General features: G+C 40.5%; 1 protein-coding gene across 1 annotated transcript; it reads right to left on the reverse strand.

Moving 5' to 3' along the window:
• Positions 1 to 2,365: 2,365 nt before the first annotated feature.
• On the reverse strand, positions 2,366 to 17,914 carry CDNF (cerebral dopamine neurotrophic factor; the record flags this gene model as incomplete). The annotated part of the gene is made up of 4 exons (XM_082843439.1): positions 2,366 to 2,544; positions 6,559 to 6,700; positions 7,763 to 7,890; positions 17,800 to 17,914. The coding sequence occupies 4 exons, from the start codon at positions 17,912 to 17,914 to the stop codon at positions 2,366 to 2,368; spliced, it is 564 nt and encodes a 187-aa protein (XP_082699565.1).
• Positions 17,915 to 18,268: the final 354 nt, after the last annotated feature.

Here is an 18,268-nt window from a genome sequence, read left to right on the forward strand (position 1 = left end):
ATATAAGTGATATCATCTGGTATTTGTCTTTCTCTTTTTGACTTATTTTGCTTAGTATGATCATTTCTAGGTCCATCCATGTTGCTGCAAATGGCATTATTTCATTCTTTTTATGGCTGATAATGATAACCACTAGTTTGTTCTCTGTATCTGTGAGTCTGTTTCTTTTTTGTTATATTCACTAGTTTGCTTTATTTCTTAGATTCCACATATAAGTGACAGCATACAGTATTTGTCTTTCTCTGTCTGACTTATTTCACTGAGCATAACACCCTCTAGGTCCATCCATGTGGTTGCTAATGGCAAAAATGTCTTTTTTAATGGCTGAATAGTATTCCAGTGTGTGTGTGTGTATATGTATGTGTATATATATATATATATATATATATATATATATATGCCACATCTTCTTTGTTCATTCATCTGTCAATGGACATTTAGGTTGTTTACACGTCTTGGCTATTGTAAATAGTGCTGCTATGAACATAGGGATGCATGTATCTTTTCAAATTATAGTTTTGTCTGGGTATATGCCCAGGAGGGAGATACACCCAGGAGTGGGATTGCTGCATCATATGGCGACTCTAAGAAAATGCAATTCTTAAAGAAACAAGATGTTTTGAATCAATTGATTTTACTTAATTTTCAAATAATTTTTCTACAGCAGTATTTTAGGTATAATTTACATACAATAAAATGCCCATATCTTAATTGTACTGCTGGATGAACTGGACAGTCATATTCACCCATGTAACCATCACCCCAATCAAGATTCAGGACATTCCCATCACCCCAGAACGTCCCCTCCAGCCGCCCTGCAGTCATTCCCCACCTCCACCTGCCACAGAGAGGCAGTCATGTCTACAGTGGGGTTCTTATTCTTGTGTGGCCAGAAAATGGAACCAAAAATGATTTTACAATTTAAAGCTGATAAAATAGCATTAAGAACCGTAAAACTCCATGTTGTCCACAGGTGCTCTTAATATTCTTTAATCCTCTATCAAAAGCTTGTCTAATGTGTGATAGGAAGACGGGCAAATGACTTTGAGCTTGGTTCAGTTAACAGTGTGAGTGTGGATACAATTCCCTAAAATGTTGGCTGTACTCATGGGGATTCTTGATCTATTCTAAGTAGGTTTAAATAGGTTTTAAAAAGGTTTTCTTCACCTGGGAAACACTAATTTCAAGTAGTGCTTCCTGCCCTCCTATTTCTGATACCAAAGAGAGCTAGAAGGTAGAGTGATTTACAGTTAAAAACACAAAGTTTACTTTTTAAAAGACTTTTGATTATGCCAGGTTATCATTTGGGTTGAAGTTGGGAGTTAGATAAGCTAAACATCATTTCTTTTGTCATGATCCAACGTTTTCTTTTATTGGAGTAGAGTTGATTTACAATGTTGTGTTACTTTCAGGTATACAGCAAAGTGAATCTGTTATACATATACATATATCCACTCTTTTTTTAGATTCTTTTCCCATATAGGTCATTACAGAGTACTGTGATGTAATTTCGTTCCTTTTTATGGCTGAGTAGAGTGCCCTGTGCTATACAGTAGGTCCTTATTAGTTATCTATTTTATATATAGTAGTGTGTTTATGTCAATCCCAATCTCCCAATTTATCCCTCCCCCCACTTACCCCCTGGTAACCATAAGTTTGTTTTCTATGTCTTTGACTCTATTTCTGTTTTGTGGATAAGTTCATTTGTACCCTTTTTTTAGGTTCCACATATAAGTGATAGCATATGATATTTGTCTTTCTCTAATCCAACATATTTAATTAAAAATTAGTGCACAGGGGCTTCCCTGGTGGCGCAGTGGTTGAGAGTCCGCCTGCCGATGCAGGGGACACGGGTTCGTGCCCCGGTCCAGGAAGATCCCGCATGCCACGGAGCGGCTGGGCCCGTGAGCCATGGCCGCTGAGCCTGCACTTCTGGAGCCTGTGCTCCGCAACGGGAAAGACCACAACAGTGAGAGGCCCGCGTACCGCAAAAAAAAAAAAAAAAAAAAAATTAGTGCATAGATAGGAACCTCTGAGCACTCTCTTCCTGCCTAGAATCAATTTACTACACCGATTTTTCAGTGGTTCACTTTTCCCCGTTTTAGGAGATAGGCAATGGTAACTCACATACAAGAAAATCATGAGAAAGGCACTCGTAGGTTTTGGTACACTGCAGATTTAAGAAACCACTAATACTAGCAGTTCTACTTATAAACCCAGGTAACCAATTCTGAGGTGTAATATCAAAACAAGAAGTCTGAGACCACACACACTGCAATTCCTGGTTCCTCTCAACAAACGTGTCCGTATCCTAGAGAGGCATTTTGTCTCTAATCACAATCAGTGGTGCACCAGCTTCCGGGGGTCAGAGTTCTGTTTTGGGGTACATCGCTGTGTACTTGGGTGCCAGTTCTTTGATGAGATTCACATAGTCGGTTTTTTCCGCACAGGCCCTGCACTCTTCTCCCCAGCTGTACAGTATCTGTTTCAGCTCTGCTACTCTCATCTTGGACAGGTCCACTGATGCCAAATCCAATTTTTTTTCTTCATGACAAAAAGGAAAAGCACAATCTTTAAAAAACAAAACCAACTATGAAACACTTAGAAAAGCAAATAGTGTTACTTATCTTGGTGCTGACTACCCTGTGATTCAAAGTGGGGAACAGTTCCCGTGTCTATGGAAAACAAGACATACCTAAGAAAAATGTATCATATGCAAAGCTAATGGGATAACTCATGATCTGTTGGACTTTCTTTCCATGGAATTATACTCGCTTCAAAACAGGGCCTGTGTAGCTTTGCAGTCTTTGCTACCACTCCATGGCTTCTCAAGATCAACGGTCATAAAACAAATAGCACCGCATCCTAATTGCTGCTCCTAAGGTGAGAAGAACGGAATCAATAAAAGGCGGTACCTTGGGATGGCCCTGTGTGTGCGGCCAACTGAAAGCCATAGATTGTAACTAGCTAGAAAGTTACGATTCACTTTTATATGAGATGTGTCTGTGGTAAAACAGATGAGCACACATATTACAAAGCACTAATACAAATTAGTTTTTAAATTAAATTTAAAGAATTTAAATACAATCTAAAGAATTTAAACTAGTTTTTAAATACAAATTTAAAGAAACCCAAACCCATGAAGAAAATTAGGAGCATTAACACTGATCCTTAATTGTTTTGGATCTCTGCTTAAACTCACCTGACCCCTCCACCCCTCCACTGGGATTCCCAAAATCATCACAGGGTTTATTGACAGACCTTTGCGGGTACAGCCACCTCTCTAATGCTGGTGCCTCGGTACCAGCCAATCTGGCTCCTAACATTCTTGCCAATAATACCTGTCACCAACATCTAACTCCTCTAGCGAGACTATTGTTTCCCTGTTTACAGATTATCTGCCAAGGCTGTCAAGAACTCAGCTACTTCTCTATTGCCAAGCCCAAAAATAGAAAAATAATTAAGCTCATCTATAATATACTTGTGATTCTGATTTCCCCGTGAGAAAGGGGCAATTTTTCTCTTTCGAAGGAAAGTCTCCTTCCCCCTTCCTCCTGCGCTTGAACATAGATACAGCGTTTAAGTTGACTTATTTTACAATTAGTGGCAGCCTAGGACTTTTTCAGCTTGACCTCTTGAAGCACTCCTTTTTTTTCCCTACATAGTAGAACATGGCATTTAAAAGCCTTTTAATAACCTAACATAGTTGTCAAGTGATTTATCAGAACTTCCAGTCAGTGCACCCTAAGTTAAAAGTTGGATTTTAGACTTAGGAATAAATTTAATCAGGAGGTAAAAGATCTATACACAGAACACTACAAGACTTTGATGAAAGAAATTGAAGAAGACACAAACAAATGGAAAGAGATCCTGTGTTTGTGGTTTGGAAGAATTCGTATTGTTAACATGTCCGTACCATCCAAAGCAATGTACAGAACCAGTGCAATCCCTACCGGAATGCCAGTGGTACTTCTTACAGAGATAGAAAAACCAAATCCTAAAATCTGTATGGAATGACAAAGGACCCTGAATTGCCCAAGCAATCCTGAAAAAGAACAGCAAAATGGTGATTATAGTTAAGAATACTGTATTACATATTTGAAAGTTGCTAAGGAGTAGATCTTAAATGTTCTCATCACAAAAAAAGAAACGGTAATTATGTGATATGTTGGAGCTGTTAGCTAACATGGTAATCATATTGCAAGATAGAGGTATATCAAATCAATGCATTGTACACCTTAAACTTACACACTGTTATATGTCAATTACATCTCAGTAAAGCTGGAAATAAATAAATAAAAGTTGGATTTTAAAGGCTTTTTTATTTGGAGGGTCAGCTACACTCTGCTCCAGAGAATCCTTACATTTTTTAATAGTGATTCCCATTCTTTTAAAAATCAGAGCAAAGGGCTTCCCTGGTGGCGCAGTGGTTAAGAATCCATCTGCCAATGCAGGGGACACAGGTTTGAGCCCTGGTCCAGGAAGATCCCGCAGAGCAACTAAGCCCATGCACCACAACTACTTAGCCTGTGCTCTGGAACCCGCGAGCCACAGCTACTGAGCCTTGTGCCACAACTACTGAAGCCCACGCACGTAGAGCCCGTGCTCCACAACAAGAGAAGCCACCGCAATGAGAAGCCCGTGCACTGCAACGAAGAGTAGCCCCTGCTCGCCGCAACTAGAGAAAGCTCACGTGCAACAACAAAGACCCAACACGGCCAAAAATAAATAAATAAAATAAATTTATAAAAATAAAAAACAGAGCAAGCGAAAACATTCTTTCAGGTCAAAAACCAAATAACACCTTCCTAATTGAAAACATAATCCAAGTCTACACTTACCTTGTCTGTTAATTTCCTGCCTGACATGACAAAATACCTTTAGGAGTAGAAACTTTTATAGCCCAAATTATTAATACTACACAGCTCAAAGGCCCCTGTTCAGTCTCAACTTTCCTGCCAAATATAAGCTGGGAAGAATTTAGAACTAGTGGTCTATTCAAGATAAATGGTTGACGGAAGAAAATACTTTCTTGCAAGTGTTGGTAGTTTCTTCAGGTTATTCTAGAGGATTTGGCATTTGGCATTAACTTTAAAAGGGGGAAATCCTCTATGACTCCCTAAAACTACAGGGAAAAGGTCAATACCAACAGTAAATCTAGTCCATGGCTCCCCAAGGGCCTCTAGTGGCCAGCATTGCCAAAACATTAATAAATACTCTCTTCTCAATAATGTCTGATTAATTTTTCTATTATTCAAGGATCCCAGTAAGATCCCTTGCTCATAGTAAAAGCTATTCAAAAGAAATTTGTTGAATGGAAGAATCAGGACAGTTTTGTCCCTTTGGGGGCTATCGTTTATATGGACTCAGTGCTTCCTGCCTCTACTTCATTACTTGAAAGCCAAAAAAAAAAAAATCTGCCTCATCAACCACCCTGGAAGTTAGGGCCTGCCCTTGGCCATTTGAGAAACAGTTTGTCTTTGGTATCTTCTGACCTTAAACCTATTTAAAGACATCTGTGTAGCTATGGTGCATAGGCTTATATTACACAGCTATGCTGGAAAATAAGACTAAAGTAATTCAGAGTTGGGTGCTAATTACTTAGGTAGTTTACAAGACTATGCCAGGTATGTAACATCAAACAATGACATAAGCAAAGGAAATGGATTTCTACCGGTGGAATTACAGGTGTTAGGATAGGCTAAGTGGGGAATCCCCCAGCCTTTTATTTTATTTATTTCTTTGGCTGCACCGGGTCTTAGTTGCGCACTCAGGATCTTCCTTGTAGCATGCAGGATCTTTAGTTGTGGCATGCGGGATCCAGTTCCCTGACCAGGGATTGAACCCTGGCCCCCTGCATTGGGAGCACAGAGTCTTAACCACTGGGCCACCAGGGAAGTCCCCCTCCAGCCTTTTATGATACCTAATCAATCTACCCGAAAGACTGGCCCAGATACAAATCCTGTGTATAAGAATAGATCTATGTATGTAAAATTTATAAGGCCAAGGATAATGTTTTAAATAGGACATCTTCCTTTTCTGGCTGTTTATTTTAGGCACCCTTGATAAGGCTATTTCATCAGGTAAAACCTGCTTTGATGTGAATAACCTATTTCCTAAAAGTTGAAGCTGGCAGAATGATAGCTCTAGGAAGAACGTTAGAGTCCCATTTAAAACTTCAGAGTCCTTACATCACCTTTGAATAGATGCAGCTTTTGTCTTAATAGGTTACCAAGAGCTAATTCACCACGCGTAGCTGCTCCCTTGAAATTCTGAACTCTTCCTTGACATATGTAGTTGACAACGCCTTGGTGATTTAAGAGGTTAAACTTTGCCATTTGGGTGGGCAGTTTTACCTAATGCTGACTGTGCCAAATTTCATTTCTCTTCCCCCAAGAAGTTCAGATGGCACTAGGCACCACGCAGCAGTCCAGCACCCTACTAGCAAGTGTAGAGCTTCTTTCTTTCTACCACTGACTTTTTAGAAACTGGCCGTATGTTTACAGAATTGGCAATATGCTGGACATTTGGGGAAAAAAACATTTGACTCTGTTATACCATATTTCAGCTCACAGATCTGACTGTCCATCTTCTTCAGCTTCTCGCAAATCTTCACTGCAGGCATGTGCACACTCATTGGGCGAGTGACCTCACTTAGGATCTTTGTGGCCGCATCTTTTGTTGCTCCTAGATAGTAGCACTGAAGGGGAATGAAGAGACTTTAGGGGCCCAGACACTGAAAAAAAGCAAGTAGTATAGTTTCAAGAAGTGAGAAAGAGGTTAACCTAGTTTTTGTGGCCCAGCTTTTAAATTTAACCCCTGCTAAGACACCAGAAAACCAATGGCTCCGTTCCCAGGATCAGCCTGATTAGAAGCGCCCTGCAATTCACATGATGCTTAAAGACTAGTGATAAGAACTAACACTTGCTAAATGTTTTATCTGCGCCGACACACTGCTCTCAGAGCTTTAAAGGTATTGATGTATTTAATTCTCATAACAATCCTGTGACGTAGTATTTTACACCCAAGCCAACTGGAGGTCACCCAACTAGCGAGAAGAAAAGACCGAATTAATTTAAAAATCTAGCCTTTTGGCTCTGGAGTCCATGCCCTGTTCCATCATGTTCTACTGCCTTTCAAGCTCCCTGACAAGCGTTTGACATTTAAAAATATAAAGCTTAATGGTACAGACAAATGCTGAGACTTTTATAGTGTGTCAGTGGTGAGAAGTCAACGAGGAAAATTTAACTGACAGATTCAACATGACGATTTTAGGCAAAATGAATTGGCCCAAGCTTGTCTTTAGTGCTGTAAAAACAGTATATTGAAACAGGTCATTTGTGTATACCCAGGAAACACCATTACAAGATAATAAAAGTACTTCATTAATTATGCATAAATAATGATGTAAAAATATTTTGATAGGTTTCACTAATTGTCTTGATAAGAAGTGGAAAGTCTACCCACTCTTAACTCAGGACAGTAAATTCTCATTAGGAATTCAGTTGTATAATTTCCTTTAAGAAATCGTGGGATTGGTTGCCTATGGTTTTTTCAAAAAGCCAAATGAAATGAGACATATTCTAGATGAAAATACATTGACTCCATTTCCTTGAAAGATCAATTTCTGCTTGCTTTCTGCAGTGAGCAGGCTTGAGGCAAGCATCGAAGAAGGAGAACATTAAATTCAAGATGAGAAATGAAACGATTAGCAGTTTTCTCCGAGCACAGGGAGAAAATGAAAGGTGAAGATTTACCATACCAGGCGGTTTTCTTTTCCTTTGACATCCAAGCAAAAGCTGATCAATTCTTTTTCTATGGTGTCCAGAGAAAAGTTGACTCCTCTGGCTATCAAGGAGTTGTAGAATCGGTTCAAGAATTCTTGACACACTAGAAGGAACAAATAAATTATGTATTTGTGTACAATATCACCACTACCACACCTATGTATATGTTTCTCCCACCAAATAAAAAAGTATGTATGATTCAACGCATTGTGACAAATTAAATTCATATGTTAAGAATGGTTTCAGGCCTGTAGCTTTTAGCTTAGTGTTGGGCCTTGAATAACATGAGCTTATTGAGTCAATCCGTCAATCTGTGGAACCAAGTTCCACTTAATAGGAGAACTTTCCCACAAAATGTCACTCACCCTAAAAGAAAATATTGCCTCCTCTGGGATATGATGCTTGGGACAGCTTTGTTTAAAGCATAGAGAAAAAACAGAACATGTGTCTGGAATGAAGCCCCTTGGTAGTCTGCATCTGCCTGTATATTCCAGTTTGAACCCCAGTCAGAACAATCATATTCAATCCCACGGTCCAGAGTCAGTGAAGAGATGACCCTCAGAAGAGGCACAGGCAATAAGAACAACCACAGTTACCATTTGTTAGCACTGTTCTGAGTACTTTACGTGGATCAACTTATTCAAGTCTCAGAACAAAACTCGGATGTAGATACGTTACTATCCTCGTTTTACACATGAAGAACCTGAGTCAGAGAGAGGCCAGTGAGCTTGTCCAGTAAGTGGTAGAGGGAGTTTGACCCCAGATGGTCTCCCTCTGGGCCCACATGCTTATCCACTAGGGTACTATGAATTAGAAGGAGGCTGCTTTCCCACGTTGTTGTCCCAAAGGGGAAGTGTCCAAGCAATCAGAGAAGGACATGGAGGCCAGGGCATATGCCGGAAAACAGCAGCCCTCACATTAGAAAGAATTTTAGGGAAATAGCATGAGGAAGAGTGGCGAATTCCAGGGTAACCTGGAATAAATTTAATAGTATAGCAAGACTCTGAAGGAAAGAAATTACAAAACTTTATCAAAAGACCTAAAAGTAGACCTAAGAAATGGGAAGAACAGCCATGTTCATGGATGGGAAGATTCAATATTATGGATGATAATTATTTTTAAGTAGATCAATAAACTCAATGCTCTTCTAATGAAGATCTCAGTAGGCTTTTTTATAGATTTGATAAACTGATCCAAAAATACAGATGAAAAAACAAGAGCAAATGAAAGTCAAGAAGTACTTGAAGAAGAAGGAGGTTGGGGAGTTGACCTTATCAGATATCAAGACCTAATTCTAAAGCTATAGCATTTGAAACACTGTGGGACTGGCACAGAAATAGACCAGTGGAACAAACTAGTGAGTCTAGAAACAAATCCACAAAGCTTTAGAGGAGCTTGGTAGAGTACAAAAGTGATGCTGAAAATCAGTGGGGGGAAAATGGGCTAGTCAATACATGGTACTAGGACCACCTGCCATGGAAAAAGTTAAACTTAGACACCTATCCAAAACTACACACAGACGTGAATCCCAGGTGAATAAAGACATATGGGAAGAGCAACACTACAAAAGTTTTAGAAGAAACCTTAGGAAAACATGTTTATGGCATCAGGATAGAGAAGGATTTCTTAAAGAAGAGACCAAAACACAGATCATACATTTGATTACATCAAAATTAACCAGTTTTTTAATGCAAAAGAAATCATAAGCAAATGATAAGACAAGCCACAAACTGGAGGGAGATATTTACAACTTATAAACTGACGAAGGATTACTATCCAAAATACATGAAAAATCACCATGGTCATACCCTTAGGTCCAGTCATTACCAATGACTATAACCTCTGTAATCTCAGTGGAAACAACCCATTGTCTGATCATCATCTCCCATCTTTCCAGCTCACATCCTCTAACACCCCAAGGTAAACAATTCCCTGACCCCGCCAGGTCATACTATTCATTGATTCTGCCACCACTTCACCCTGCTTCCCCACCCAGCTTAGATTCCGTGGTTCCACATTATAATAACTCCTTTGCACACAAACTGAACTCCCTTGCATCTCTCTCCCTTGTTGGACTCACCCAGCAAAATCCTAACCCTGGTTAAAACTTTGCACCTATACTCACTGAACATGGCTGGAGGAAATAGCACAGCCGTACTCACTGGTCTCACTGTAAATTCATGACCGCTCATTTCAGTGAGCTATCAGTGCTCCCAAAAATCTTACTACATTGACCTCATTCTCACTCTCTCCCACTCCCAAGAGGACAATTGCGCAGCTGCTCTCTCAAACCTTGTGTCACACCTCCACCCCATCCTCAGCGATGGTGGTGCTTCCTATCTCTCTGAGGGAAAAAAAAAGCAACAGGAAAGAACTCTCGCTTGCTCTGCCACCACATCTACAACACGTGTATCAGCACAGTCTACCTTAATTCTATGAATGAACTGTGACAACCCTTCCACCCGCTAAAGTAGATCCTATCAACTCCCTGCTCCTGCACCTCTGCCCTCTCTCTCCTGTCTTGTTTCCATTAACATGCTGTTAATTCTTATATCTTAAAAGCAACAAAACCTCTCTCAACGTCACATCCCATTTCTCCACTCCTGTTTAAGAAAAACACTCTAAAATAATTTTTATACTTGTAGTTTCCAGGTCTCTTCTCTCTCCCTCTCTGTCCCTCCCCCCCAACACACACCAAGTTTAAAGCCAGCGAGTTATAAAATGTTCAGTTTGAAAAATAGTGTCCCTTGTCTCCCCTTCCCCATTTCCCCCAAACTCAAAGCTTTCGTTTTCAACTCTTATAGCTGATTCCTTTGGAATTTACAAATTTTAAATAACGTTTGTGTGGCTAATTCCTAATTTTATTTTTAGTCTTAGATATTTATTATAGTTTTTTCCCGTGGAAGAGAAAGATTTAACTCTTTTGCCCAGACCCATCTCTTGTAAAAAGCATTTGGTTGGATGTTTTTATGTAGGCTTACAATCTTTGTCTTTTAACTTGAGTATTTACTCCTTAACTTAGTACTTGAAAAATATAATAATGTCACCTGCAGGAAAAGAGCTACAACGTTTTAGAAAAGATAATAATAAAGTTTAAAATCAAGTTAGTGGAATTATTAAATTATCAGCGGGCTAGGAACATTATTTTCAGCAGTTCCATCCACACCTTCTAGAACTGAAGGCAGTCCTACATTATCTGCTCCCGCTTGATTTTGGAGGGAAAAAAAGACACCAGATTAGTCTTGCTGGTACCGGTACTAGGGGAGAATTGCTACCTAGGAATAAAATACATGTTGTAATGAGTTAAGACTTAAGAATAACCAGAAGCTCTTGAATAATTTGTATATTACTTCATTGTTCTAATTTTATTTTTAATATTGCCTTAAATAAATTAGTTCCCTACTCCACACTCAGAAAGCAGTATAGGTAGGGATTCAGTGCTTTGGCTCTGAAGCCAGACTCTCTGGGTCCAAATCCTGGCTTTACGAGTTAATATTTACTAGCTGTGGCTTTGGGCCTTTCAACATTGAATCACCCGACAGTCTAATTGCCATTCCCTTTAAGTTCATCAGTCTTCTTTCTCTGTGTTTAAGATTTTCTCTTTTCTCCTTTTGTGTTTTGCAATTTCCTTCTGATATGGTTAGATGTGGAATTATTTTTATTTATACTGTTTGGAATATACTGGACTTCCAAACCTGTGGATTGATGACTTTCATCCATTTGGAAAAATGAGCTATCATCTCTTTTGCTCCACCCGTACACTCTCTCTTCTCCTTCTGGAAGTCCAGTTAACATATGTGGGAATTTTTCTCTTGATCTGCATTGTACCTTTATCTCTGTTTCATATTGTTATTCTCTTAATTGCTCAGTGATTCCTTCTTGACAATTTCTTCAGTCTTCTAACTCACTAATTCTTTTCTCAGCTGTGTCTAGTCTGTGGTTAATCTCACTACTTTCTATTTGTACATTTATTTGGTTCTTTTCCAAATATGTTTGGACATTTTTAATAGCCTCCTGCCCTTTATTCATATTTTCAATCCCTTCCTTTATTTCTTTAAATATAATAAAAATATTTTATATTCAGTGCCTGATAATTGTAAAACATGAAGCCTGTCCAGGTATGCTTCTTCTGTCTCTTGTCTCAACTGGCTGTCACTTACGGTGCTCTTCTTCCCATGGGTTTGTGATTTTTCTGAATGTGAGCTTGCTTTCTTAGAACTTTGGGAATTATTAGAATTTTGTGGGACTGGATTGAAGGTGGATTCCTATGTGAGATTAATATTTGCTGATGCCTACTTGAAATCCCTGTAAACTAAATTCTCAGTTTGAGACGTTTTGGATCACCCAGGTTGGCTGTGTCCATTTGGGCTTCAATGCATGTGTGTGGTAGCTTGTGAGTATGAGTGATCAAGAGACATTTTTGTTTTACCTTTTATTCAGTAAAAAGTTCAAGTACTGCAATTTCTTTTAGTCTCTAAAGAATGGTGGTAGAACTGTGGTTATTTCCAGGTCACCTTTTATAATGAAAGTCTAGCTCTCTGGGGTTCCAAACTAATTGGGGGAGGATCCAGTATGACACACCTAACTTGGGAATGTTCTGGGCTATGTCATTATTCTTTTTATTTTATTCATTCTCTTTATTTTACATCCATGAAAATCTAAGTTTAAATTGCCTGGGTGGCAAATACCCTCAAGAAAAATCCCAGCTTCAGGGGTCCCTTTACCTCTTTTGGTTTCCACTTTCACATTGTTTTTGGCCTCTGGGTATGCCTTACTAACTTACACTTAACATTTTCACATTTTTATTTTATCCAGTGTTTTCAGTTGTTTTCAGCTAGACGACCAGAAATGTCAATTTTTAGAACATGAAGTCGTATTCATTCCTAATGCCATTTAATAGGAACAGAACACTAAATATAATATAGCCGTGTCGTGGTTTTAACAAATATTTATTGAGCCATCAGTAAGCGCCAGACAGTATTCTACAGGTTGTTGGAAAAACAAAGCTCTTACTCTCAGGGATTACATTCTGGTGAATAAATAAAAGTATCTTGTGGCTGTGAAGAAACATAAACTTGGTAAGGAGGATAGAGTAATAGTATAAGGTTATAGTATTATTCTAAATGGGGTGGTCAGGGAAGGTCTCTCAGATAAAGTTGTGTTTGAGCATAAAGCTTAAGGAAGTGGGAGAACACCTTAAGTGGAGTGCTTGGGAAGACCCCTCCAGGCAGAGGGAAGAACAACGTAGGCATGTCCTTGGCAGGTCCAAGAACCATAAGGGAGCCTCCCTCCCACCAAGAGGGAGGATGGTAGAAAATGAGGTCAAATGAACAGCAGCATGCCAGGTCATCTAGGGCTTTGAGGTCATGGTAAGGGCTCTGGGTCCTACTCTGAGAAGGCACGCCATTAAAGGTTTTGAGCAAAAGGGTGCAGTGATCTGACATTACTTTTAAATTATGCCTCTGGAGGTTCTTTGGAGAATAGACTGCAGGGTAGGCAGAATGAAAGCAGGCATAACCATTTGGAGTTTCTTAAAATAGCTGCATATCTTGGACCAGGGTGGGAGCATTGGAGGTGATGAGAATGGTTGGATTCTGGATGTATTTTGAAGGCAGAGCCAAAAGAATTTACTAATGGATTGGATGTGGCATGGGGTGGGGGCGGGGGCGGTGGCGGCGGGCGGAGACAGAAGACAAGAATGACCCCAAGGATTTGGGCCTGAGAAACTGCAAGAGGGGAGTTGCCATTTGCTGAACTGGTAAGACTGCAGGAGAAGCAAGTTTGTGGAGACCAGCAGGAATTCAGTCTTGACATGTGAACTTTGCGATACTTCTAGACAAATGTGACGATTAATTTTATGTGTCCACTTGGAGGGTGTTTTTGAATGAGATTAACATTTAAATCAGTGAACTCTGGCTAAAACAGATTGCCCTCCATAATGTGGATAAGCCTCATCCAATCAGTTGAAGGCCTGAATAGAACACAAAGGACTGGCATGAATAGAACAAAAAAGCATGAGGGAATGCTCCAGCAGACTGCTTTCTGCACCATTGGCTCTCCTGGGCCCCCAGCCTGTTGGCCCACACTGCAAATTTTAGACATCTCAGCCTCCATAATCAGGAGAGCCAATTCCTTATAATAAATCTATCTGGATGTATGTATGTATCCTATTGGTCTGTTCCTCTGGAGACCCCTAATATAATGTCTGACACTGCAAACAGTAAAGAGCTGCTGGGGATATAAATCTGGAGTTCAGGGGTGAATTCTAGGACAAATACTAAATTTGTAAGTCATCAACATTAAAATGATCTTTGTGGGATGAGACCACACAAAAGGGAGAGGTCCTGGGTCTCAGTCTTGTGAAACTCCATTGTTTAGAAATTGGAAAGATGGAAAGAACCAGAAAAAGACTGAAAGGAGCAGCCAGTAAGGGAGGATGAGAACAAAGAGTGAGTGTGTCCCAGAAGACAAGCAAAGAAAGTGTTAAAAAGGAGGGACTGACTGATCAGCTGTGTGAAATGCTACTGATAGAATGAGGAAAACGAGACATTTGCCAACACGTATTTTGCTAAGTTTAATTAGCAAAAGACCAAGTATGCAAGGGAGACACCTACTGTAATGGTCCATGCATAAACCATCGTGAAAGCCTCCTGGTGACCTGTAATTCTCCTCTTCCTGAAAAAGAAACCCTGTGTCCTGATGCCTCACAGCTCTTTCTCTACTCCCACAATATACCTTCAGATGATTTCTACACCTTAACTGTTGCTCTGTGGTCAATGTATTACCTAGAGGGTGGGTGTTGGGAATTCTAACTTGTACTTTGAAAGATACACTTTTGACTCACTAAAAGCTATATAATATTTTATTGCAGCATATGTGCGTACATGTTTTCAACAGAATTGAGTGCCTACCTTATGCCCCGCACCATGGTAGCCACTGGAGATGATGTGGTGAGAGAAACGGTCTTGACTGTCAAGGAATGCACACGTGGAGGAGACCAAAACGATTTCTCCACTATGAGACATGTACTAGATAGTGTGGGAGAACAAAGGAGAAGCACCTCCCTGGAGGAAATTGGGAGATCACTGAAAGATATTTAGTGAGGAAATAACATGATCACCCTGTCATGGGAAGGATGCTGTTGTGGGCTTACATGAAGAGACTAATCTCACTATAATCTCTTCAAATATTTTCTCAGGTCCTTTCTCTCTCTCTTCTCCTTCTGGGACTCCTATAACGTGAATGTTGTTTAATGTTGTCCCAGAGGTCTCTTAGGCTGTCTTCATTTCTTTTCATTCTTTTTTCTTTATTCTGTTCCAGGTCACTTATCCGTTCTTCTGCCTCAGTTATTCTGCTATTGATTGCTTCTCGTGTACTTTTCATTTCAGTTATTGTATTGTTCATCTCTGTTTGTTTGTTCTTTAATTCTTCTAGGTCTTTGTTAAACATTTCTTGCATCTTCTCGATCTTTGCCTCCATTCGTTTTCTGAGGTGCTGGATCATCTTCACTATCATTATTCTGAATTCTTTTTCTGGAAGGTTGCCTATCTCCACTTCATTTAGTTGTTTTTCTGGGGTTTTATCTTGTTCCTTCATCTGGTACATAGCCCTCTGCCTTTTCATCTTGTCTATCTTTCTGTGAATGTGGTTTTCATTCCACAGGCTGTAGGATTGTAGTTCTTGCTTCTGCTGTCTGCCCTCTGGTGGATGAGGCTATCTAAGAAACTTGTGAGATTAATCTCACTATAAATCACCTAACAAATTAGTAAGTTAAGGATCCTGGCATGCATTTATTGCTATAACCAGATAACCATAGTCTTTTTATTTATGTCATAGGGTTTTGTTTATTAAAATTAGTCCCATAAGTGAATGTATAATTATTTCAAAGTAAAAAAAAAATTAATAGCCCCATAATACAATCCTTTTAAATAAATTCAGAAACGTTTACATTTTTTTTTCAGTAAGATTCACATGACCTAAAGCAGTCATAAACTTGAATATTCACAGGGCCCAGGCAAGTAAAATGAATGGGTAAAGCAATCCAAGTTTAGGAAAAACAAAAACAAAAACCTAAAGAACACATGTCCTTTCTAAAAAGAGCAGCCACCATCAGTTCCCACTATATGGACATATGGGCTAGTCTTGACTGGTCACCTGGTTCTCAAGATAAGCCAGAAATCTGAACTTTTTAAAATGACATCTCCCAAGTTTAAAATATAGCCAATTAATTTAGATGTTTTTTTTCAAAATACTTTGTGAACTTAATAAAATACATTAATAGGTCCCAGGTGCTTCATGGACTATCAGGGGGTTTTTTGTTGTTGTTTTTTTGCGGTACACGGGCCTCTCACTGTTGTGGCCTCACCCGTTGCGGGGCACAGGCTCCGGATGTGCAGGCTCAGCGGCCATGGCTCACGGGCCCAGCCGCTCTGCAGCGTGTGGGATCTTCCCGGACCGGGGCACGAACCCGTGTCCCCTGCATCAGCAGGCGGACTCTCAACCACTGTGCCACCAGGGAAGCCCAACTATCAGTTTTTTACTGATAAAAGAAGTCATTGGTGTCCCATGCCACAGAGTAGTCAAGATAAGAATGGAAATTTGCCCTACAGTATGTATAGAATTTTAATCTTATACACTGAGGGAAAATTAATTGGCTAATGATAAAGACTCATAAGCTGAAACAGAGCCAGATCTAGACTCTATTTCTTTTTGTTCTAAAACCAGTATTTCCTTCGTTGTGATTCTACAGTGGTAACAAAAGGAAATATACACCCAGGTTACTGAGACATGCAAGTTAATAATCACAATATGCTGTAATAAATTCAAGAAAGATGTTAGAAGCTTCACAATTAATCCAGATGCTCTGGCTCTTTGAAATGTTTTTAAGTAGAAGCTCCGGCAATTAAATTACTGATGATTAAGCCAGTCAACTGTTTATGCCTCACAAATTCTGCTTTAAACGTATAGTACCCAGTTATAAGGGATCTTTAACTGAAAATTATAACTTGGCTGAACAAATATCTATATCTAAAGTTTGACAATAGCATCATGTAGGTATTTTAAATTTCTGGAGAAAAGTTTAATTATTGCAGGGCTGATAGAAAACTGGACTCCAATTGTTAAGACTTTATTCAGTTATATTACAGTCTATACTCACCCATTCATTAAACATATATTGTGAACCTACCATTTCCTGTTATGTAAGAATAGATTCGAAAGCTCAGAGAAGGGTGAAGCGGATATACATCTAAGCTAATTATTTCAATGAATGAAACACGGAGGTAGGTGCTACAGTAGTCCAGGAGGAAGGAGGTAGCACAGCTAATTATCTCCTTTGACCTCGTTACCAGCCCTCTGCTGTAGGTATTATCACGTTGATTTTGCCAGAACCGGGTACAGTGGCCTCAGAGCCAGAAGGCTGGGTGGGACGTAGACCCACCTGTTCTGAGTGCAAGTCCACAGCTAAGATTCTGTGAACAGAAAAGGAATCTTTTTTTGTATTCCTCCTCTTTCTAAGGAGTTAAGGTACTCCTTTGTTAAGAAACTTTTCCCTGTAAAGTCCTAACAAATGTTAGTTATGTGCTCTGATTTAAGCCATTTCAACTCAATTACAATTTGTCATGTTTTCTCCTTTGGGGAGTTATAAACTAATTTGAACTTGAAAGGCTTCTGTGCAAGGAAAGGCAAGTCTCGCCGGTTAGGGCAGCAAAATCATTTTGGAGCCAGGGTCGTCTGCCTCTACGTGCGTTTGCACAAAATCGAATCCAAATCCAAACCCACCAGCTCTGAGGCAGTTTAATCGAGCAAGACCAAGAACGCGGCCTGAAGGTGTCACTGGGCCCGGCTCGAACTTTTGCCTAGGCTTGGGCGAAGGCGATCGGAAGCCACGGCCAGGGCCCGTATTTCCTAAGTGAAATGCTATTTATAGACAGGCCCGAGAGAAGCCAAAGCCGACAACAGCTGCACTGCGACGCGGTGTCACCGCCATGCAAGCAGGTCTCACACCGCTCACCTTCACAGTCGGCGCCCAGCCGCCCCCCGGCCTCCTGGCCCTGCGCCCGCCCCGGGTTAGAGACCCAAAGCCCGGCGCAAAAGGCCACCACTGCGGCTGGGCTCCCGCACCACATGCTGAGCCAGCTCCAAACGCCTCGCCGCCACCTGTGAAATCAACCGCCGCGCTGCTATCGCCCGGGGCTGCTCCAGGACTCAGGAGCGCAGACCCGGGGTTGGAAAATAATCTGCCTGGAGTTGCTGGGACACATGATGCAACTCAACTGTGAGTTTCCATTGGCTCTCAAAAAAAGGGCATGGAAGCGGGCGGAGCGGAGCAGCCGCTTCCTTTCCCTACCCGACCTGCGCGTGCGCACTCTCGCTCACGCGGTGCCTCCCCAGCGGGGCGGGGAGAGACGCAGTAACGCCATTCGCTGACTGCTCGAGGGGAAAGGCGGGACCTTCACGCTGATTGGCGGGGACGCGGGAGG

Source organism: Leucopleurus acutus (assembly GCF_964270905.1).
Source record: "Leucopleurus acutus genome assembly, chromosome: 1".
NCBI classification, from domain to species: Eukaryota; Metazoa; Chordata; class Mammalia; order Artiodactyla; family Delphinidae; genus Leucopleurus; species Leucopleurus acutus.